Below are 24,864 nucleotides of genomic sequence, written 5' to 3' on the forward strand. Positions count from 1 at the left end.
CGTAAACAGATTTGAAGTAGGGGCCTAATACTAGTGATATCTGTAGCACGTTTAGCTCATGATATGCACATGCATACGTTCAAAATAAGGTTTCATAATGTTAATGCAATAGGTAACAATACCATAATCTCATATAAATTATATCTAAATATATTGCCGTTATATCGCCATTATTCCGCAGGAAGTTACACTAATATTATTTTTCTTTTAAACTTAAATTGTAGTTGTCATTGTCCAAAAATAACATGCTTATTTATTCATGCTTCATGCTCGGTCTGATTAAATGTATTAATTAACATTATTGGACGTGACAGCAGATACTTGCTCCAGTTTTCTGTTTGTCTCCAAAATGTATTTTCCAAAATTCAGTTTCGGCCCACCGACCAAAACGCAGGCTTCACCGATTATAGTTTGTGGCAATTTAGCTTGTTTTGCTGTTTCACAAAATAATATAAAACAATTCACATAGCAGCTTTATTTTATTTTATTTTATTTCAATACAATTTTATTTTATTATTCTTTTATGTTATCTGTTGTTGTTGTTGTTCGATTCTGGGTTCTCATAGGCGGAATATTTGCGCAATTTATAGGCCTTCTTTTATGTGCACCTTTTACGGCTTCTCTTTTTACGACTGGTACCTTATTATGTCTCATTATTTAGTAAAGCTCTAATAAAGCTGGTATTTATTTATTTCGAAAGAAACGATCGTGTAGCACCACAGACTGCAGCTCTGTGAATAGTCTGCTGTTGATTTCAGCACTGCGGCCTGAAACACAATATATTGTAAACTCTCAATCCTGCTGTGAGTTTCCGAAAGAAAGTTAAAGCACCAATCCAATGGCTACAACCACTGCAGAAAAAAAATAGAATATTAAATAAATAGAATAAAAAGAAGTTTATAATTAATTATGAGTTTTAAAATTAGGCTATTATTGCATATTTTTTTCTCGTGTCGGCATTACAGACTTTTACATCGTCAAAAGAATTAAGACAGTAGCACATAGCATAAAGTATAGGCTATATGTGTTATAATATGTTATATAATGTTTTGTGTCTTTATATAATTTAAAAGGATAAAGATCATATATGAACAAGCCTTAAAAAGAAATTAGTGATTTTATTCAGTTTATTCTCCATCTTCCCTCCAATGGTCTATAATCATGAAGACAAGCTATCTTTGTGATTTTATGCACTATTCAATGTTTAGGTAACCAAAATAACTTTCTTCCCATGGTAATGACTACTATATTTAATATGAGTAGCCTACTTTAGATTGCACCCATGAAAGTGATTTTTTAAGGGTTCTGTCAGGCATAAACAGCTCTTTAAGGCAAGCACTGCTCATTTGGACTTTTTACAGTGTAGTTGTCTACACAGTGATTCTGTTTAAGCACTACGGGTTTCTCTGAGAATAGCTGGATCTGTGATCTACATCTCTTTCTGTGTCCACAGCTCCAAGCGGTTAGTCACTCTGGCGCGGGGACTCTCTCCAGCTTATTTGAGGTTTGGGGGCAAACGGACTGACTTCCTCCAGTTTCATAACCTGAAGAATCTTGCGAAGTTTAGAGGGCCTGGACCGGACTATTACCTGAAAAACTATGAAGATGGTGAGGTCTAATTTGGTCATTTTCAATTAGGCAGGTATTTTGCATATATTATTGAGATAAAAAAAATAAAAAATGTTTGTACCTTAGAAAACTTGATGAGGAAACAACACTTAACTTGTTGAAAGTTCCAGAAATACTATTTGCAATCATGATATTATAGCATATGTGTCATTCCATATGTGGACAAATTTGTATGCATAATCCTAAAATATATTTGATTAAATATTGACGCTTTCATTTAGTCAGTGCATGCCTTTTGAAAAAGAAAAATACTTTTTATCAATAAACACAAAACAAAAAGAAATATATTTTGAGTATCTTGAAAACATGTCCACAATGCAAACCACATGCATTGCTCTAGTGGTTAGTTTGTCCTCTTGGTGGGCAGATAAGGTGGGCGATATGACCAAAAGCTTACATCACGATTTGAGTAACTTTATTGCACAATTATACCATCACACATTATTTTTGCTTTAAATAAGGTTATGATATCAACATTTTTGATACCATTGAAATTTCATAATTCTTGTCACCAATTTCAATATCACAAAAAAAACTAATACTAGCCTAAGTAAAAAAAAACTTTCAAGCTTACTGAAGACAAGTAGCCTAAACAGTGATAAAGAAAGAATAAAGAAACTAATTACAAGCATGTAGGAAAACAAACTAGAATAGAACAAAGACACAACTTAAATTTACCTAAAAAAAAAAAAATCGAAGCACTAAATAAGAAATAGCTACTACAAAAATTGTATAAAGTAATCAAATGTATAAAAACACTGCATAGTCTTCACTGTGTAAAGACTATGTAACTTATTAAAGTTACAAAAGTGATTCAGTGAAGAGCAGTGTGAGATTTTCTCTTTTTGTCGTTTGATTAATGACAGCAATTTGGATGCTGTCACTTTAAGAGGTATTTCACGTATTTAGTATACGTGTGCACATTCTTTCGCAACTGTTTACGTTAACTTAAGACATAAATGACTATGTTTACTTGCAAATAAAAGGTAACTTTGACACATAAATATACATTTAAGCGTTCAAGTCTAATTATTCGACAAAAAGCACTCGGTTCAGTTCTCACGCGCTTTAAGAGCGCTTCACGTGCGCGCACAGTTTACCTGACATCACCTGCATATAACGAAAAGAGTTGTCTTTCGCTGCTTACTGTGCTTCAACGGTTTAAAATAACCTTCTTTTTTTTTTTAAACGCAATACTTAAAAACGCATGCTAACGATAAGCTTTCGTGACTGCGTAGCACATCAACGTCATGTGAGCGTTACCGTCCAAAATCTCTACCGGTTGACAAATTACGGTCGGTTAATCGTGTCTACCGGTATATCGCCCACTCCTTGCAAATACTCACAGAAAATAACTCCAAAATCATTATCGCGGTTTCCATGCAGACATAGTGCGCAGTGACTTCGCCCTGGACAAACAGAAGGGCTGCAAGCTGGCCAGCCACCCGGAGATGATGCTGGAACTACAGCGGGAGAAAGCGGCTCAGATGCAACAGGTCTTGTTGAAAGAACAGCTCTCCAACATCTACAGCGATGTTACATTAACAGGTAGGAGATTACAGCAACATGCATACTGAGCTAATATAGTGTATATTGGGTTAGGCTTTGTTTTTTGCCTCAGAGTTTCACAAAAGGGCTTTTAACAAATGTAATGAATGGTGCGTATTGTTTGTGTTGATCAGTAGGAATCTTTAGTCCTGTATATAGTTTAATATGGTTTTAATATATCAGGTGCGTTCTGTGTTTATGTTGTTTGAGCTCTTTTGAACTATGTTGAGTTGTTTTCTCTCACTGACGTCCAGAACCATTGGTAGGCTAGTGATGTAATTGTTGCTGCTTGTTCCAGAAACGCATAGGTTTAAAATGATGAGAAGATCAGCCAAGCATATGGTTTTATTGATCACTTTCAACAGCTGTGCTTTGCCTGTTTGTAAATCCAGTGTCCAATTTCAGATTTCATAGTCACACACACAGACATTGTCCTAAATGTTCAGATCATTTTAGGGTGAATAATTGTTTGAAAGGCAGAAATCTCAGAGGACCTGTCAGAGACCTTTTGTAGTACCGAAAATGTCAGATCAAGGATGGAATGAAGCTGAATGATGACGTATACAAAAGGCCAGTGGAAACAACAGCTGACAATGATTTCAGAAAATGACACTTTGTGAAAGCACCCGTAGTTCTGAGAGGAAGATCAGTTTTTGCATGCGATTTAAACCAGTGTCTTTTCTATGGATATTAATGAAGGTGATTCACAAACAAAAAAAAAATGTTGTAAAAAGCTGTTTTGGTTGGATCAGGTGTGATATTTTGTTTGGGTGCATTCGAACTTTGCGGTGATTTCATACACTGTTGTTGATGAATTCTGACACAACACTCCACGAAGGGAATTAAATGACATATTTTGGGGCTTTCCTTGACAGACTTGCTTTTTTCCCCCATTGTTTTATTATTATAATCGTTGCAGTAATCTCAATGTAAACTCAAATCACTATCAGGTACAGTCAACCGGAGCGAGATTATTTGTTTAAAGCAGATTTACTGTGGAAAGATTGTACTAAATTTTGTGTCAGGCACTGTGCGAGTTCCAGTGCAGGTCATGCTGCACATTTTCTTATTAAAATTGATATACAAGCTCAGATGAGAGTTTCTGAACTGCTCTTGGCGTCAAATAGACCCGAATGTTGTTCATTCATGCCTAAACCGTTTCAGCAAAAAAGCACTCTTCTAACTTTCACCCGTATTTTCCAAACATCTTTTTACGCACATCTGCGTTTGACAGGGCGGCTGTAAGAGGAATTAGGACTAAACATACTTAGCAAAGGAATCTCTCTCGCCGTGGATCTCAGCATGTGTGCTGCAGCATAAAGCCTGTCGTGTGCATGACTGATGGGTGAGAACGAAGACACCTGGGTGCATGGCACAGGCGGGTCTGTTAGCAATCAGGACGTCCCCTGCGCAGTCACTGGCAGGTGGCAGGGGAATTACAGAGAGATGTCCTGCCTCATCCATTTCCACACCGCACGGGTCGGCTTTTCTGGCCCTTTCTCATTAGAGCTATCAGTAATAGGCGTGAAAGCCCCCTGCCAGTTAGCAAAAAAAAAACGTGCTGAGACAAGCCCAAGGTCATTCTAGCTTTCACCTCTACACTCGCTACAGTGTAGTCCAGTTAAGTTAAAGCAAACCATCTGAGACAATTCGAGGTCAGGGCGCTTAAGAAACTCTCAAGTTGCTACAGTTCCACGATGCTGAACTCCTCTTTCACTGCATTCTCTGAATTCAGTCACTGTTAGTTTCTTACAATTGAATGTAGCTTTATAAAATTTGCAAATGAATGATCTGTTAAAGCGATTGATTTTTAACCCTGTAAAGCCTACTGTATCATATTTGATATGAACATTTCTAAAGCTTTTGATCATGATCAAAACTTTACTGAAAAACCTGTTGTACACAATCTACTACAAGCCTTCTGTCTTCTGTTTGATTGTTCATATTGTTTTAGCAAGTAAAAGGCATTATGAAAACCCAACTTCAGGTTGCGGTACACTTCTTTTTTTTTCTCTTTTTTTTGCCATAAATCTTTACTTATTTTTAGTGCTGGGCAACGATTAATCGCATCCAAAATAAAGTTTGTGTTTACATAATATATATGTGTGTGTGTACTGTATATAATTATTTTGTATATAAATACACACATATGCATGTATTTATCTAAGAAATATTTGCATGTACATACTTATACATAATTTATATTATATATAAATATTTTATATATAAATAACAAATTTTTCTTATATATATATATATATATACATGCATGTGTGTGTATTTATATATACAAAACTAATTATACACACTACACACATATATTATGTAAACACAAACTTTTATTTTGGACGCGATATATCGCGATTAATCGTTGCCCAGCACTACATAAAGTAAATGTAAAAATAACTTTGGTAGTTATATTTTAAGATGAACAAAGATGTATTTTAAGATGAATTTAACATTGAAACATCTGATTATATAGACTGGGTAAACCCAGCCCGATCTGCCAGTGATCTGATTTCGCCCTGCATCTCAGGCTGGAAACCTGTACATTCTTCTATCCTGCTTCCGTTACAAATCTGCGGGGACCAATCACAAACTGGCTTATCCACCTGGCGCGCAGGGACCAATCACAAATTGGCTTATCCACCTGGCGCGCGGGGACCAATCACAAACTGGCTTATCCACCTGGCGCGCGGGGACCAATCACAAACTGGCTTATCCACCTGGCGCGCTACTGGCGGGTTTAATCCAATCCAATTCCTTTTAACCTCTCGGCGATGCTCACTGGCTTCTTTAGTTTAGCAAACAAATCGCTCGAGTGGGTGTAAATACCACTCACTTTCATGTTTTTTTTATTTCGCACAACCTGCAAAAATCGCTCGATGCCATTGCTGCTTCTGCAAACCGCTGATCAATGCTCCAAACCAACACGTTTGTTGACACGTTTCTTGCCTGGAGTTTTCGCTGCAAAGTACGTCACCTGGATCGTTGGTCTGATTGGTTGAAGGACTATCCAATTGCGTACGGAGTCATTTGAACTATGCCCCTCAATCACGCCTCTTGTACAGTAGAAAATACAGAGCAGACTCCCCAGACCAATGTTCAATCTTAAAAGATTGAGCTTGGTCTGGTGATAGCCAGATATATATATATACAGTGCTATGCATAAGTTTAGACACCCATGCTAAAGTTGACTAAAAAGAGGAATAAAAAATCATCTTTTGGAAATTGAACTTAATGCCTTAATTAAAAAAATTAGGAAAAATCCAACCTTTAAGGACACCAATTTTCTTTGTGAATGAATAATGTATCGTAAATAAATAAATGTTCTTCCTTAAAATTCAGGGTGCATAAGTTTGGACACCCCTATGTTAAATTCCCATAGAGGCAGGAAGATTTTTATTTTTAAAGGCCAGTTACTTCATGGATCCAGGATACTATGCATCCTGAAAAAGTTCCCTTGGCCTTTGGAATTAAAATAGCCCCACATCATCACATAGCCTTCACCATACCTAGAGATTGGCATGGAGTACTTTCCATAAGATCATCTCTCAATGCAAATCAAACCAGCTATTAGGCTAACTGAAATAAAACCATGCCAATCTCTAGGTATGGTGAAGGCTATGTGATGATGTGGGGCTATTTTAATTCCAAAGGCCAAGGGAACTTTTTCAGGATGCATAGTATCCTGGATCCATGAAGTAACTGGCCTTTAAAAATAAAAATCTGCCTGCCTCTATGGGAATTTAACATAGGGGTGTCCAGACTTATGCACCCTGTATTTTAAGGAAGAACATTTATTTACGATACATTATTCATTCACAAAGAAAATTGGTGTCCTTAAAGGTTGAATTTTTCCTAATTTCTTTAATTAAGGCATTAAGTTCAATTTCCAAAAGATGATTTTTTTATTCCTCTTTTTAGTCAACTTTATCATGGGTGTCTAAACTTATGCATAGCACTGTGTATATATATATATATATATATAATATAATGAGAGGTTTTAATGTTAAAACATGTAGCAAACAACAAAACTGAATTGGACACCCAAGGAAATGACAACACAAGGTTGGAATATAGTCTATATGAATTGTTCGCAGAAATTGAATACTAAAGAGTTGGGGATTTAAAACAATCGCAAACCAGAATGAGTGTGCAACATCAATCAAGTGCATTGCTGAATTGACTTGTAATGGCCGGTGTAACTTTCACCTTTAAAGACTTATTGGACATTTTAACCATACATTTCATCCGTGTGTTAGTTTGAAGTGCTGATAGAGTCATAGATTCGTGAATATGCTTGCATTCATAACCCCACTACAGATGTATATATCATTCAGTACAAGCAGACATATTAAACATGATAAATATCCACAGTACACCGTTCTAAATGACTTATCCGTGCTTTGCTCGTCACCCATTCCTGGAAACCTATCTCTTCCACATGCATTGAGTGAAGTGTCAAATGATATGTTGTTAAATTTATTAAAATTCCATCATGTCCTCAGAGCTCGGCTGTAGAGGGCTCTATAGTTGTCATCGTGTGATTCTCAGCGTGTCTGAGGTCACGGTGCACTTTAGATCCATGTGCAGCACTATAGCCGGTTTCCCAGACTCTCAGGAGAGCGGCATTCATCATAAATAACTGTCTCTTTAAATCACGCGAATTTGCTTGCTTTCACTCTCTTGCGTTCTCCGGCTCGAAACTGTTCTCCTACGTCCACTTAGAGACACGAGGGAGTCTCTCTGTGTGATGCTAGCATGTTAAAATGCAGCATAGCTATATTCAGAGCTATTTCCTGCCCGTTTGCTCTGAGACAAATGACAGGAAGTTGTCCAGTGAGGGCAGTTTGGGTATTAGCTATAGCTGACGGTTAGCCTTTAGCCTCTCGTTTTCGTTGATCGCAGTAACTGTTTGTGTTTTTGGTCTTCAAATAGTCATTAAAAAGTAAGGAAATGTTATGAAAATGAGCTAGAGGTGAGGAAACCTGTGATTCTTTTTTTTGTTGTTGCACAAAATAAACGCTTATATCTGAGAAAATGAGGAGTGGTTTTGACCAGATGCTGTCTGCGTCATTTGTTTTCCTTCTACAAGTGTGGGTAACATGCCCATGTTGTTCAGAACAGTTTTTTTTGGCTCGTGGAGCCCAACTTTTTGTCCAGTTGAAAACGTTTGCACCAGAATTGGGCGGTTATTTCATTGAAATGATTGCTGGAGTATTTTGATGAATACCGCATGGCAGATTTTGATTTGCCAGTCTTCCTGTCCTCTTCTCTATTCTTGTCTGACTGTGCTCAAAGTGACACAAAGAGTTTGGAGTCTTTTTCTCCTCCCCCAGCAGCAGTGAAAACACACATGTGTGCACTCAACACAAACACAGTGAGTGCTCGTAGAATAGTGTGCTAATGATAGATCTGAGGCTCTGACAGATGTTTCTGCCTGTGAAAGAAAACATGAGTTTTTTTTTTTCTATATCTGAGACATTAAGCAGATACTCACACACATGCATAATATTCTCCAGAAGAGTTAAAGGGATAGTTCACCCAAAAAATTAGGAAAAATTCTTTCATCATTTACTCTCTCATGTCGTTCCAAGCCCATAAGACTTGTGTTCATCTCCGAAAGAAAAATTAAGATTTTTGAATGAAATGTGAGAGATTTCTGTCCCTCCATTAAAAGCCTATTCACCCAAATCTCTGATGCCTGTTCATTAACTCCCTGGTTTCACAAACAAGGCGTAAGCCCAGTCCAATGCATGTTTGAGCTGTTTTAACTGAACACAACTTGCACTGGCATATCTTAAAATATGTCAGTGCCATTTTTTTGTCTCAAGATGCACACCAGTAATGTTTTTTTTTCCTCTAAGGCACGTTAAAGCTACTTAAATGCCCTAATTAAACTAAGGTCTAATCCTGGCTTAATCTAAGCCCTGTCTGTGAAACCAGGCCAAAGAGATTTGTAAAATAAATCCATATGAATCCAAGTCTTTTGAAGAGACAGGATCACTTTATTTGATGAACAATAAATTTAATTTAGGCTACTATTATTCACATATAAACACCGATCAGCAAACATACATAAAGCATTCAAATATTGTAAAGAGAAGCTCAGCTGTACTTGAGAATACAACTATGACGTGAGAAGAAACTTCATTGGTTCTCGCGCGTCAATCATTGTGGTTGTTTACCATATTTGAGTGCTGTACATCACTGATCAAATATGTTAATAAAAGTCTAAATGAAATCTGTTTATCATATAAAGCGATCGTGTCTCTTCAGAAGACGTGGATTAAATGATTCATGTGGATTTATTTTACGATCTCTTTATGAACGTTTTTGAAGTTTCAGATGTTTAGGTGAAAAGACAGAAATCTCACTTTTCATTAAAATATCTCCATTCGTCTTACAAAGATTAACATCTTATGGGTTTGGAACGACAAGAGGGTGAGTAAATGATGACAGAACTATCCCTTTGGGTGAACTATCCCTTTAAGAGCTGAATATTTATAGGTCATGCAAATAGTAAAGCTAATGAGCATAAAAATTTATAGCATAGAGCATAATTGCTGACTATTTTTAGAGTCTATAAAATGAAAGGATGTCACTATAATACAAATAAACAAAATAAGCTTATTTTATTTTTCACTTATTGTTAGGCATTATTGATATTATACAACCATAGAGAGAGAGTTAGAGAGATGTTGGCAAACATGGCGTGAACATTTACAATCTCAGTGTGTGGCATGAGTGAACTGAACTGTAAATAAATGAGACACTAATACGTATAACAGACTCTTCCGAATGTTTCCACGTTGCCCATTACTCAAGGCCTTGCTCTTCTAAACGACCATAAAACAACAACCGAACTGGAAAAATAAAATGTGCCACAACAGAAGGTTATGAAGACAGAGTGGACTCTAGATACATCTCATAAATGTAACAAGGAGCTGTCAGACTCAGACTACGCTATATATTGCAATTTGCCAAATGAATTGATAAACTAGCCTTCAAATGAATTTGCAAGTAGAAACAGATAATAGCAGCATATTTACAATTTTCAAAATAATGAAAATAAACTGTGACCAAATGTTAAGAGAAAACAGATGTTTACAATGCTAGGAAGGAGCCGAAATTCCCTGCTGGGTACACAAACGCAATCTAATAATGATGTTAGCGTCAAAATTATCGAATGTGTTTAAAATGGAGTTTCAGATCTGAAATGACTTGAAAATGAATTGCACTTTATGGTCCAGTGTGGATAATTTAATTGCAACCAAACAGTGTTATTGAAATGAATGAAGATGTTTTTGTAGGATTTCAAAACTGGACTCGCGGAGCGATGCTAATGATTCTGTTATTTTTTTGTAAATCTGTTGTAATTCAGAAGATCTTTGTAATATGTGGTGATCAAAGTATGATTCATTTGCTAGTTACGTCACATTTGGAAACATAAGATTACCCTACTGTGAAATATGAGGTGGGCCAGGAGATTTTGTTTCAGTTTTGTATTGGAGAGAATGTTTCTACAAATTCTGAGCCAGGAGTTTGTGGGATTTGGAAGGGCCACATTTTACACTTTTGCATCAGTTCCCTTTAGTATCAAAATCTAGGAAATGAATGATGACATGATACATTAATCTACATCTCTTTGGTGGTTAAACCAAGTCACACATATTGGAGTTATTTGCCTGGCCTTACCATGCAACACAAAATACCAAATAATAATCCAAGATAATCCCAGCAAAGGAGTTCCCTTTCTTGCGATTGCTATAAAGCCATAAGCTTCCAGTCTTTGAAGTTTTCTTTTCATTTGATTCATTCATTTGATAGTGGTTTTTAAATGAGTCATTGTGCATGAGAATGGACTGCACTGAAGCAGCTGCAGGTAGTTTAATACCACCCCTTCATAAACAAATATTAAACGGCTACAATTCCCAAAGACATCTGTGTTCTTACCACATACGTTTCAAGTGCTGACATGACTTAAACCTTTATTAAAAATCAATAAAGAATGTAATTGCATGAAATTCTTTAACAAAATCACCGTAGCAATCGCAAAATCTCAATGGGCTTGGTCCGTGAAACGCGAGCAGAGCAAATTTCTGTGCAAATCGTTTGCAAAACCATTGCGACGCAAATTACCGCATTTAATTTAATTGGATTCATGAATGCTTTACAAAAAGATTCGTTCTGCTTGTGTTTCATGACCGAGGCCCTAAGGATTTCCCGCCACACACTAAAATGCCCTTATTTCCGTTCTTACACAGATTTATAATTTTTTTTATTATTATGTCAAGTATCAAATTGCCATATAAGTACAACACGTCTTTATTTCAACAGCAAATTACACACATCCGGGACTTATAACTTGGAACGTGAGCTAATATAATCAAATAATAAATAAATCTCTGTGGAAGAACAAAAGTGTGCTTTCACGTTAGCTTTAATGAAGGACGTATGTTTTGAACAAGGAATTGAAGACAAACGAAGGCAAACAAATCTTCGTTTGTCTTCAATTCCTTCTTCAAAACATACGTCCTTCATTACTTACAGACTTTTAGCACCTCCCTAATTAAGCTGTCAGTCGATATTCACAGGCTCGCCCCAGAGCACCATTATATTCAGTGTTTTTTAAGGAATTAGCACTGTTGGGCATTTTGTTAATAGCCGACATCACAAAGACCGAAGGGAGTGATTGTTGTGGCAGCTTGGCGTTATGCGAGGTGAAGTCTGGTTATATATTGCCGTAGTGATTTCACCTGGCAGCTTCAGTACTCTCAGCCTGGTTGGACATTGATTTAACTAGTTTTAATGTTCCAAGGACCATCTGGCTTCACCACAAGTTCACCCTGCGCGTTGAACTTTCTCCAGGAGAATTACATATGCATTGAAGTCAGGGTTGTGTGCCATTTAGAATTGAGAATTACACTTTTTCATCTGGCAAAACATCTATTGTAATGTTAATAAATATTTAATATAACAATAATTCATATTAATAATATTACAGTATGTATTTGTTCAGTGCTTTGGCTTTTTTGCAACTATTTTTTATTGGCGAGCAAAAAGTATACAAACTAACTGACCAGATATTTCTCTACAGTGCAGGTTATTCAACATAAATTTTTTGACAGTAAAACTGTTCTATTAAATGAGTGTACAATACAACAGCACTCTTGCTTGTGTAATATTCCTAAGTTATAAAGAAATCTGAAAACAAATTGTGACTGTTTCATTGAACAGTATATTGAATGTAGTTTTAAAGGGGTCATATAATGCCATTTTTGTGCAAGCTAATATGATTCTTTAGGGTCTAAATTAAAAGTTTGTAATATACTTTAATTAAAAATTCTCATTAGTATTGTAAAAAAACACTCATTTTACCTGGTCAAAAACAGCTCTGTTTTCAGTACGCATCTTTAAATGATAATGAGCTTTGCTCACCCCGCCCCTCTGTTCTGTGCGTACACCGTCTGTTAACACAATAACACAATAACCATAACGCGTTGTTCATTATAAGCGTGGGATTATGAATTATATTGAGAACGTCGTACATAAAAAACATGTCGTAATGTACCCTGAGTGTAAACAGCCGCATTCATCGTGAAGCGTGCAGCAAGCGATTTGCAAAGATTAATATAAATATTAATATAAAGGTTAATTAAACGTTACACTCACTTCTTCTGGAGGTGCAGCAGAAACACGAATAGTTGGTACCGATTCTTTTTTCAGGAGCAGCTTCTTAGCAAAACCAGCTTTATACTGACCTCGTTTGTAAAGCAGTCTGGTGTGTGAAATGATTGAAACATGAAAGCATTGACGTTGATCGTGGGGAATATTCCCTTCGAAAACAAACTCAGCCACTGCGTCTTCAGCGGTTCGGATTTAGGAACATCAAAATGACTGCTGTGTTCCTTATTACACCCAAGAACAGAACGCCACAATCGCTTAGACGCCATTCTGCTCATAGACAGTGCTCCAGCGTATCAACAATGACCGCGCCGGTCCGCGCGGACTATGATTGACAGCTCGCTCACGAGCGAGGGCGGGCCTGTGTTGAAACGCTGCTGTCAATCAACAATCGTGGGAGGGGCATCGATTTTGTGACGTCACAAAATCGAATGTCTTGATTTGAGATGGGGGAAAACATATAAGAAGATTAAAAAAAAAAAACACTGGATGGATTTTTATCATTTTATGATGGTTGTGTACGGGCACTGCCAACACACATTTCAGTACAATCAACTTGTAAAAGTGCATACCATTATATGACCCCTTTAAGAAATATTTCTAATCAGTCAAAATCTATTCTACATGTCAAATTATTTGATATAAGATATTTATGGGCATAAATATACCAAATTAATTATATTTATTAAGTGTAATTGAATCTTTTAATTTGCATTTCATGGAACTGAAATTCAGTCAATTCTTCTTCCTGTCATTCCAATTCAAATTCCGGTTCAACGTCCTGTGTGACATCAAATTCCAACTCATTAATAGAAAGAGACAATTTGTATTCTGACCAACGCTAATTGAAATGCATAGGTTGTTTAGCTCACTAAAAGGCCTATTTCAATGAAAAAATGTAATTGAATACAATGAAATTTCCCAACCAAGAATACTTTAGTTAGATGGTCCACTTTAGACATTCTACTGTACAGTAAGTAACTTTTCAACTACATGTAAAGTAACTCTTATTAGAGTATTAGTAGACTGTAGTAGACTATTAGTTGACTAATAGGTTAGGGTTACAGTAGGTGTAAGTAGAATATGTTGACATGTAGTTACTTATAGTCAGTAGAATGTCCAAAGTCGCCCATCGAAATAAAGTGTTGCCCACAAGTTGTCAAAAAATGTTTTCATTTTGATGAATTTCTTTATTTTGATATTGCATTTCAGAATATAATGGTGTGGATTGTATTCTGCTTGGAGATCTGATCCAATGCAGGTCACGGTGCAGGAAAGTAAGTGTATGTCAGTCTGCTATTTTCATATTCTGGCTGATCACAGGCTGCTGGCTCTGTCCTCCACACTCTCATGCGCAGCTCTGTGATGTTTCAGACACAGGAGAGATTTGTGGCTCATGAACGTCTCATCTGATTTGTGCTCTCACTCCAAAGTGTATCAGGTTACTCTTTTCTTGTGTATTTTTTTTAATAGCACAGCTGCTGAACTCTTCTCTGGGCTGTTCAGACTGAACAGAGACCCCAAGCTCAGTGGGTCTGCTGCAGAAATTTATTAAAACTGCCCAAAGATTTGAGAATTATGTGAGGAGAAGTCGAGATCTAGATGTTACCACCCGTGGAGAGGGTTTTATTCATTTTTATTTTCTTTGTCAGTAGTTGTTCTGCTCCTGCAACATTTGTCAGGGATCATTAATCATCTGGATGCTTCCCACTGAGGTCATTTTTTATTATAATTCTCATGTGTGATCTTTTGTCCCAAGATTAAATACTGAGGCCAGAGTCTCAACCAGGATTTGGCAGCCGGACATCACACATGAGCAAAATCACTAACTGGACGCCTGACCAAATACTTGTTAGTGTAATGTAATCGCATTTGTACTGAACCAGACAGCTTCTCTTAAGTTTTCCTCATACAGTATTTGAATAATAGTTACGTTTAAGTAATACCCATAATGATCTGAATGGTTGGCTCAGAGACAAGAGTCTAGCATTTAAAGCAATACTGTATGCAATTGAATGAAAACTAACATTTAAACACGAACATATAAACTCAAATTGACATTAGCTGTTAGTTTTTATTATTTTTTTACATGCCGTTTAGGGCATTTCAGGTTTCTCTGAAAGTGGTTATATTCATATCTTTCATTAGATAACTTCTATATAATACCAAAGATTGCAGTTAGTTGCGTTGCCAGTTTCAGAAATCACAGAATTGTGTAATGAGAATTTCTATCTCAATGCAAAATAAAGGGAAATATGCAGTTCTGCTTGCAGATATAGTTAACTTGTCATTAATTGCCTTAGACAATTCTCTGAGTAGATCTGATGTCTCCAACTTGGAAACTTTTGCAAAACCAGTGATTAATTCTGCCTCTAAGTAATGCTTTATGGTAAATGGTAAATAAAAAGTAGTGTTTACAAAGTGTTTCACAGAAAAACTGCAAAATGATGTTGTGCAGCTTCTGGAAGTTGTGTAAAGTCACCCAAGCTCTTTCCATGATTTTTGTTTGCAGTATGAATTATTGAGTGGACTGTGGGTGTGGCGTCTGAGATCATGCTTGAACACTAGTGTGCCAAGGCCAAATGAGGTCATTGCACAATTCCTAGATATGACCATTGATAAGAACAACAGGAAGGTATTCCTCTAAAAAACATTTGCAAAGTTTTGCTCTTTGACACTGTTTATAGTTTCTCAGAGAGTGTGATGCCAAGCGTATGTTTGGAAATCTAGGATGTACTGTGAGGAACAGCCAAAAATGCTTTCATTTCAATTGTTTTCCCATGAAAAGTCTCGTTTGTTACATGACAAATAATGTTGTATACATTAGAAAAGTGGATTCTATTTTTAGTTAAAAGAACAAGAAATTAAATTAATTTGCTTTCTCCAATTTCTCTCATTCCTGCCCAGCTATTTGTTTATTTGTAAATCTAGAGAATTTGCCAGAAGCCTGAATATTGACATGTGGAATGCAGAACTATTGCTGCTCAGACTAACCATACAATCAGAACTGTGCGTCTTGATGTGTGTGCTAAGGAGAGTGTGTTTGTGTCAGTATATAGGGTGTTCCCAAAATCACTAAAGATTTGGAATAAAAGTTGTTCCTGAACTTTATGTACATTATTTATGTCATAATATGACTGAACTGAAGCAAAGCAAAAAAAAAAAAAACATTCCCCAGTATAGTGCAGTGAAGTTGTTTTTGTAAGGGAATAGTTTTTGCAGTTTTTGAATATCTCCTTTTGTGTTTCACAAAATAAAGAAAGTCAATATAGGGTTGGAATGACACAAAGGTGAGAATTTTCACTTTTGGGTGACCTGTATCCCTTGAATATTGGAGCCCATGAAGCCCCTTCCGCTAACCTTTGGGTTAGCAGCCCATACCTTTCACCACATTTGTGATGGTTAGTCAGTTATCTGTTTCCTCTCAGGGAGTACTATTAGAAAGTTGAAATCTATCAGGACTTGAATTGAATTAAACTGAACTGGGTGAAACAAAAATATGTGAATAAATGTCAATACCGCCACAACGGTGCTAAGAGCTCCCTGCACCTCAGATTCAGTAAGTTTTGAAAACAGCATGTGAAGAAATCTGTATTATGCAATGAATTTTATAAGTCCATAAACGTAATTAAATTTGCTCTGGTCTAGGGAACATGGTCAGGAAAAGTAAAATTGAGTTTTCTGTGGTAGACTGGAGAGCTTTAAAACAGCCCTGTTAGGAGGGGCTAACCAAAACCCCTCTGCTTTATTTTGTTCACTTTAAACTTGAGTGACAAGTCCTGACGGCTCTAAGCAAAGGCAGATGGAGACTGCCGTTGACTGGGCACAGCAATAGAGCATTGTGCTAGTGCCTCATTATGTGCTAGTGTTATTAGCACAATTAGCAGCAGCTTATAGTGCTAAACATTTTAATAATGGTAACATCATTGTCATCAATGTGATCTTATTGCTGTTTGGAGGTGTTCATTCGTACATAAAGTGTGATTCTGGCACGTGCAAAAAAGAAAAATGCTTGGATAGACACTGTTATATGCAATATTAACGTATGGTTCTAAAATGGAAACGCTTGTGCATTTGTTGAACTTCAGAGATGTAAAAATGTTTATAAATCATTTCAGGTTTGTAGATTATTGAATGCACAGGAATATTTTATTGTATTTATTATAAATGTATAGCTTGCCATTTATTTGGTGTATATTATCGCATAGCACAATCTGAGTATTATACTTGGGCCAACACATTCTCATGGCAATTCGTTACTGTTTTACACTTTTGCAGTTTAGTAGCAAATTTTTCTCTCATTTGTACGGTTTTGTACCAACTGCTTATGTCCTACTAATGGTTAGGTTTAGAGATGAGGTTAGGAGAGGACCCTCATGCATACTTTTTTCCTAAAAATCTCACTTTTTTTGTATGAATCACTTTGAGCAAATTCATACAAAATCGTCACCTTGCAAATCAATTGTGTTTGGGTTAGGAGTTTACCTTCATGCATTTTTTATTTTCTTCTGAAAATCGAATGTATAGGTAAGAATCACATCTTACAAAATCATCACCTCGTAAAATAGTTACATTTGTCATAAGAGTGGGTTACTTAAAAGGGTCTACTTAAAAGGGTTTGTGTTAGATATTGTACATTTAAGTATCTGTCTAAACGTGCAAAAATGTATGCGTACACTGTGAATATGTATACAAATATAAATGAGATTGTCTTTATATTGCATATTAAATACAGGTAGTAAAATAGAGTTGTTGAGGTCTGTGAGAACAAGTTGTTTTAAAACTGCGTCTTGGTTGTTTTTGAAGCTTGAAAAGAAGTTTTAACAGACTCGGGCTAGCTGATGTCTGTTTCAGGTTGCTGACATGTTTGACTAGAGTAAGCGTGATCTGTCTACTTGAGAATTTACAATGGGAACCCAAGACTAATGTTTTGATGGCTTGTACCTTTGAAAAGAACAGAGCATTTTTCCAATAATTTTACCTCAATAAATACCTTCCAGAGAGCATCTGGTGGAAACATGCAATGCAAGAGTGAAGTCTATTCCAGTGCTGTCCGACACGGTTACTACAGTTACTTACTGCTCTTTATGTCTGCACCTCTGATGTGGAGCTGAGGCCAGCGACTGAACTATGTACTTATGGGGCTTATCTCATGAGATGAGCCATTATGGTAACTCAATATTTTAATGTGTCCCACGTATATGGAGGAATAATTCTGGAAAACAAGTTCCATTGATAACTGGTGCAGGTGGTTTGTCTGTTTTGCTGTTTTGAATTTGGTGTTTTGACTCATACACTGTGTAAACTTGTCACAGTCATGTTTAGTTTTAGTCATAGTCTTTATTGTCTGTTTTGCCCAAGGTCTAATTCATTCATTAGTTGCTATACTCTCCGATTAGTGTCACACCTGTTCCCTGTTCTGTTGATTATCTTCCCTCTGTGTATTTAAGCCATCAGTTCTCCTCTGTTCATTTTCTTGTGTCGATGTTTCTGGATTGTGTTTGTAGATCTCTCTCTGTGTTTATTAAAGTCTTGTTTTATTGTTCATTCTGCATAACGCATCATCTTTTGGATTACGCTACAGTCAACTTGTCAAAGCACACGAGACCACAGAAAGGATTATTTTCAGCCAATATTTAAAATAGATATACCAGCTGTCCGAATGCTCTGTTTGGAGCAGGAGCATTGATCCCTCGAGGACCACACAAGTAACTTTTTAGATCTAGGGTGCCTGACGCATTTTCCCTGTGTGTTTATTCTGGCCAGCCTTAACGAATGAGCAGACAAAGGCACGTCTGCCCAGTGATGGTCCTCGAGGGACATTCGCTGAGTTTGTGGGGTGGGTGCTGGTACAAAATGTCTCTCCCTTTACTGTTTCCATTGCGGATGACGACATCGCTAGCCCCACTCCAGACCCAGAGCCCAGCAGCCATCAGCATGCCTGCCGTGGGATGCCAAAGCCCACCACTGATTGGGTGCCCGAGCCCACCATAACACCAGAGCCGGAGCAATCGCCTGAGGCAAATTTCATCACAGAGCCTGAGACCAGTGTGTGAATCTATGACCAAGACCAAGTGAATCTTGAGGTGTGTGAGCTGATTACATCATTCGTCATTGAGGGCATATTGGTGAAGTTCGTTGGATTGGATTGGATCCCTGCCAACACTCTCTCCACTGAGGTTCATGCAGTAAGCTGGGTTCCTGAGGAATTATTATGAGCTGGATGAGGAAGTTATCGCTGGTCTTCAGTCATCGCTGGTCTTCAGTCATCGCTTGTCTCCCATTTCCCAAGTCATCCCTGGATAAGCCTAATTTCTATGTCATCCAAGTTGTCGCTGGTTAAGCCCAGTACCAAGTCTCCTTCATTGCAGATGGTCCTGCCCAGCCTCCCTCTCCCTCCTCCACTACCAAAACCATTCAGTTCCTCTGCCTTGTCTCTGCTGTCTCCCTTCAGCCCCTCAGCTCCTCCAGTTGTTCCACTCCGCTGCACGATCCACCATGGGCTTTTCAGTCATCGGCTCCACCTTGGCTCGTGGATCCCAAAGCTCCACCTCAACCCTCCAAGCCTTATACTACACCTTGGCTCTCTGACCCATCTGCTCCACCTTGGCTCAAAGCTCCCTCGGCTCCACCCTGGACTCTTATCCCTCAGGATCTGCCGGGCTCCCTCGTCCCTCTGTCTTCACCTTGGTCATTCGTTGCTCTGTCTCCACCTCGGACTTCCGAGTCAGCTGCTCCGCCTCCCTCCACCCCTCTGACTCCTCTCGGCTCCTCCTTCCCTCTGGTTCCGCCAAAGTCCTCACTCCGACCATCTCCACCCCGGTCTGCCAAGCCAATAAGTTCAATAACAGTGTCGATGTTGCAAAATTTGTCAATTATGAATTCAATTCAGTTTTAAAGAAGCTCTGCAGAAGACAGCTGAATTCAGTTCAAGTTTTTGTTCTCTTCCAATAGTGTCAGTGAAGTCAAATTAATAATGCAGTATTACTGAATAGTAAGTGGTTTTTAAACCCCAACTAAGCAAGCAAAATGTGACGGGCAAGGAGCCCAAACTCCATCAGGTGAACGAAATGGAGAAATGATAGCAAAGCTGAATTTTCAGCATCATTACTCCAGTCTTCAGTGTCACATGATCCTTCATAGTTCATTCTAATATGCTGATTTGCTGCTCAAGAAACATTTATCATTATAATCACAGTTGATACTTGTGCTGCTTTAATATTTACTGTATAGTGGTTGTGCTGCTTAATATTCAAAAGAACAGCATGTATTTGAAATATATTGTTTTTAATAAAAGTATTCACGGTCAATTTGATCAATTTAATGAAATGTAGTAAAAAAATGTCTGAAATGTAATAACATTGTCATTTTTTTTTTACATTTCTACCAAACCAAGTAGATTCCAAATGTTTAATGCAAGAATGCAGTAAAACAAGTAATATTAATAGATTTTATTTATATGCATAACAATATAAAAGTAAAAAAATAACAATAGAAAGTGATAAACAGTTTTATTGTCACTGAATTTTTTTTTTAATGCCACAAATTCTGAATGATGGGAAGTTTTGAACCGATTCACTTGATATGGATACTTTGATGATTCACAAAAAAACAACTGAACACTCTAGAGCTGCTTTTTAAATCGAGATCATGATTCTGAATAGACAACTAAACAAAATAAGTAATTTGCTAGAGGTTCTTTTCACCTTTTTTGGCACTGAAGTTTTGATTGAAATTTCTTGAAAGACAGCATATCACAAAGAGCTTTTTTTCCCGAGACCAACGTGCTGTTTCAAATGATTTCTTGCCATCTAGGGAATTTTGCATAGTATGTTACGTTCTATCCTTCACGCTTCATGTCTCGGGTCAGCTCCGTCTGCTCGTCGTCTTTAGCCTCAGATGGTTTTATTTGGAGAGGACCAGTCAGGCTAACTGGACAGATGTTCCCCCCCCACCTTCAAACCTATATACTTCACATTATTACAAGCACTTACGTTCCCAGACGATGATTTACTGCCAAAAGACGATTCATGAAACATCCTGTCACTTAGAGCTGAAAAACACAAGCAAACATGTCACAGAGGTTCCTTTTGTGTGAGAGTGGCTTGCGTGTAGCCTAAATGAAACCGTTCCTGTAGCTCGGACAGAGCTGAAAGACGAAAGCTGGTGTGTATTTTGCGATCTGTACGTTTTCTGTGAAGGATGGGCCGCACTGATTCTGTTGTCTGAGAAAGGAAATCCTTTGAAGAGCAGCTGTAAAACAGCTCAAGGGCTTTTCAGTGCCTCACCCTTCTTATCTGTGCTGTCTCTTTAAAGAGATCATGGTGCAATTATGGTATTAGTAGGTAATTAGGATCATTTTGGCAGGTATGTGAAAGGAGCTGCTCAGTCCACTAATGAAATGAGAGTGGCCTGTGGAAATGTGTTGGCACACGATTGGCCAGATAAATATATTGTGCTGCTCCTGTGAACTGGATTAATGAACTAATTTTTTCTTTTGGTGTGATAGTATTAGAGTTGCTACTGTAAAAACTACTATATTTGGTTATAACTGTATTTGAAGCTACAAGCGGCAAATTTGTTTTTATGCAAAGAAGATCATTTTTTTTTCATTTAGTTGCCTGGGAATCAAACCCATGACTGTTGTTTCTGATGCCATTCTGTACTTTTTAAGATGCATGAACGCTATAATTATGCTTGCCAGCCATAAACATTCTGCAGGTAGGCTAATTAGCCTAGCCTACTTTGAGAAGGGTTTTTCATTATAATTATTCTAATTATTTTATTGACATATGTATTGAACGTCAATAACAAGTTTTTAATCATATTGTTATTCCTGTCATTTCATAAATGCAGTAAGGCACTCAAGACCATGCATTAGCAATTCTACCATGGTTAATATTATGAGATATGAAAAAATGTACAAAGCAAAGGGTTAGGTGTTTTCCTTTTTAGGGGTAATGAAATGAATTTGAATGAATTTTTTTGTCAGTAAAGCTTTTTACACACACACAAACACACACACACACACACACACACACACACACACAAACTGACCCTCTGTCTGAAGTGATCCGTTTTTAAAGGGCGGCTCCTTTAAGGCGAGACACCACAGGTGAATAGGGTAAAATTTTAAAATAATAGATATCACTATCCTTATGAAACTTCCTCAGTTGATTACTTACACAAGTATATAAAAAAAAAATTATTACAAGTTTTTGCAATTTGTATGTTTAATTATGCAAAGTAGGCATTATCTCATTAAATATGCGTGATTTTGAACATATGATAAGGCCAGGTGCAAAATTTTTTTTTCATTTTGTTTACACGCAACATGATTTTTTTTTTCAGGATATATGCTTTCATTACTTAGGAAATCAAAATATACTGTCCATAGCCTTAAAAAAATCTATTTTTGCCATATTTTTTTATTTATTAAAATGTCACATAATTCAGGCCAGGAATGATTTATTAACAAATCCCTCTGAAAATATCTTCAGAATACTGCTAAGTGTATAACTGGAAAGTTTGGTGTACATAGGCTGAGATGTTTGTACTGGAGAATGACAAAAAACTAATTTTGAGAAAACTGCATTCGAAGATTTAACTCTAAATGAGATTTCGTCGTTAGCTTTAAATCCCCCTTTGGACATTCACGATTGGTTTCTGATAGAAATGAAATGCCCATATTTGTAGCAGCTTGAAAGAACACATATTGAAGGAGTAAACTCTCAAAACTGGCCACTGCATGAAAAATCTCTGTTTTTGCCTGCCGTGTCTTGCCTTAAGGCCCGTCAGTACACAGCCACTGTTATGATCGGCTAACTTCATTGCATAGGAAACAGTATCAGCGCCCACTCGCTATTACTCTTGAGTAAGTGATTTTAAAAACATTATCCATATGAAACCGTAATTTACAGATAAAATAATTTACTTATCTGTCAACAAATGTTTCTTTGCCAACTCTTCATCGCACCGTTTACAAGTCAAATTCTCAGAACAAACGCCATTTTAATGACGCCATTAAAAAATACACCATCCACTTGAGCTGATGTCCTTCTGAAGTTTCTACAGAAATGAACAAATGAGCTGTTTGAACTGGACACGTCAAAGTGAATGTTCTTTCACTCTTCCAATTGTCCTGTTGTCGACAGGCTCAAGTGTGAAACTGAATGCCTATCTGTATACTGTATCCAGTGTAGACTAGAGTTCTCAACGGGTCGGGTCGGCCCGACAAACCCGACGGGACCTGCGGGTTCGGGTCGAAAATATAAGCAAATGACTCGGGTCGGGTCGGACCTCGGGCTTAATCTTTTCCGCTCAGTGAAAAAAAACAAAAAAAACAAAAAAAAAACACATTTATTAATCATCGCTGCTGTTCACCGTAAAGAAAGTCTGGCTCTGCTGCGTGCAACGTGCATCATGGAGAGGGGCGGGGGCAGACCTGAAGTTGGTGAAAAGTAAACTTGCCGCAGGTGAATTCACCGTCGCTACTACAGCCTATTTATATATTTAAAGTTTATTGTTTCAGTTGTTTGTATTGTTTGTATTGTTAAAAGGCGTGAACATTAAAGGTTGATTTGAATTCCTGTCTGCTGGTCATTTTCCAAAAAAAAAATCCGGGGCGTCGGGCCGGGCAGTTAATTCATGTTGATGTGTCGGGTTACATGTGGTCCGGGCTTTAAAAGCCACGAGCCGGGTCAGGTCGGGTTGTAATTTTCAGGCCCGCTGAGAACTCTAGTGTAGACAGCATCAGCGATTATAATGGGTTCTATATGCTTTTCACGTGACATGACGCTCACATACAGTGTAGGCAATTTCAGCCATTATGCGACTGAACGCCATTGGCCGTGTGGCCTATGATGTGATGTATCCATCGATGTCTTGCTCTGAAGGCAGTCATATGCAGATGTATTTGCTTGTTTGACATCACAGATCCCACAATGACCAAACGAGACGTTTTTGGAGCTTGATTAAACAAATGTTTGTTTTTAATGAGGAGGACGTTTTAAACTTGAGGTCGTACAAAGACCTCTTATATGTCAAAAGATTCAGATATGTCATTCAGATAAGATTGCAGAAAACGTGATGCAGTTTGTAGTTGTAGTTGTTCCCACTGGATCCTTATTGCTCACCTCATCATTTCTACATAGAGATTAAATGTTAGACAGACCTTCATTTGTCCCTGTACTTATCGTGTCTCGCTGACACCTCAAACAACTGCAAATCTCTTCAAACCTTTCAGCTGATGACATTAGGAATGCTGGGAGATGATGAACATTCTGTCTTTGTTGAAGATCTGTTATGAATTATGCTGCCTACTAGTCATGTCAGGATGACACACTCTACCAAAAGTTTGGGATCAGTACTTTTATTACACCTTTTTTTCAATAGGATGCATTCACTTAATTAAAAGTGATAGTAAAGGCATAATTTATAACGTTACAAAAGATTTCTATTTCAAATAAATACTGTTCTTTTGAACTTTCTATTCATCAAAGAATCTTTAAAAAATGCAGCACAACTCTTTTTAACATTGATAATAATAAGAAATGTTTCTTGAGCACCAAATCAGCATATTAAAATGATTTCTGAAGGATCATGTGACCCTGAAGACTGGAGTAATGATGCTGAAAATTCAGCTTTGCATCACAGGAATAAATTACATTTTAGAATATATTAAAATAGAAAAGTTATGTTAAATTATAATAATTATTTCATAATGTTACAGTTTTTGATTAAATAAATGCAGCTCAAACATAAAAATGTTTTTTTTTAATTTTTAATTTTTATTGTAATATAATTCCAAAATATTACTGTTTTTACTGTATTTTTGATCAAATAAATGCAGCTTTGAGCATAATAGACTTCTGTCAATAATATTCTCATAACTCGCAAAGCCAAGCTCTCTCTCTCTCTCTCTCTCTCTCTCTCTCTCTCTCTCTCTCTCTCTCTCTCTCTCTCTCTCTCTCTCTCTCTCTCTCTCTCTCTCTCTCT

The 24,864-nt window shown here is 37.2% G+C and overlaps 1 protein-coding gene across 1 annotated transcript in view; it reads left to right on the forward strand.

Moving 5' to 3' along the window:
* The window catches only part of hpse2 (heparanase 2), a 98,026-nt gene that overhangs the window by 1,770 nt on the left and 71,392 nt on the right, over positions 1-24,864 (forward strand). Inside the window, exons 2-3 of the mRNA XM_084092254.1 lie at positions 1,454-1,608; positions 3,016-3,177. Of these exons, the coding sequence (XP_083948380.1) occupies positions 1,454-1,608; positions 3,016-3,177 (317 nt within the window). The remainder of the gene's footprint in view (positions 1-1,453; positions 1,609-3,015; positions 3,178-24,864) is intronic.

This window comes from Abramis brama (genome assembly GCF_963993115.1).
Source record: "Abramis brama genome assembly, chromosome: 19".
In the NCBI taxonomy this organism is placed as follows: Eukaryota; Metazoa; Chordata; class Actinopteri; order Cypriniformes; family Leuciscidae; genus Abramis; species Abramis brama.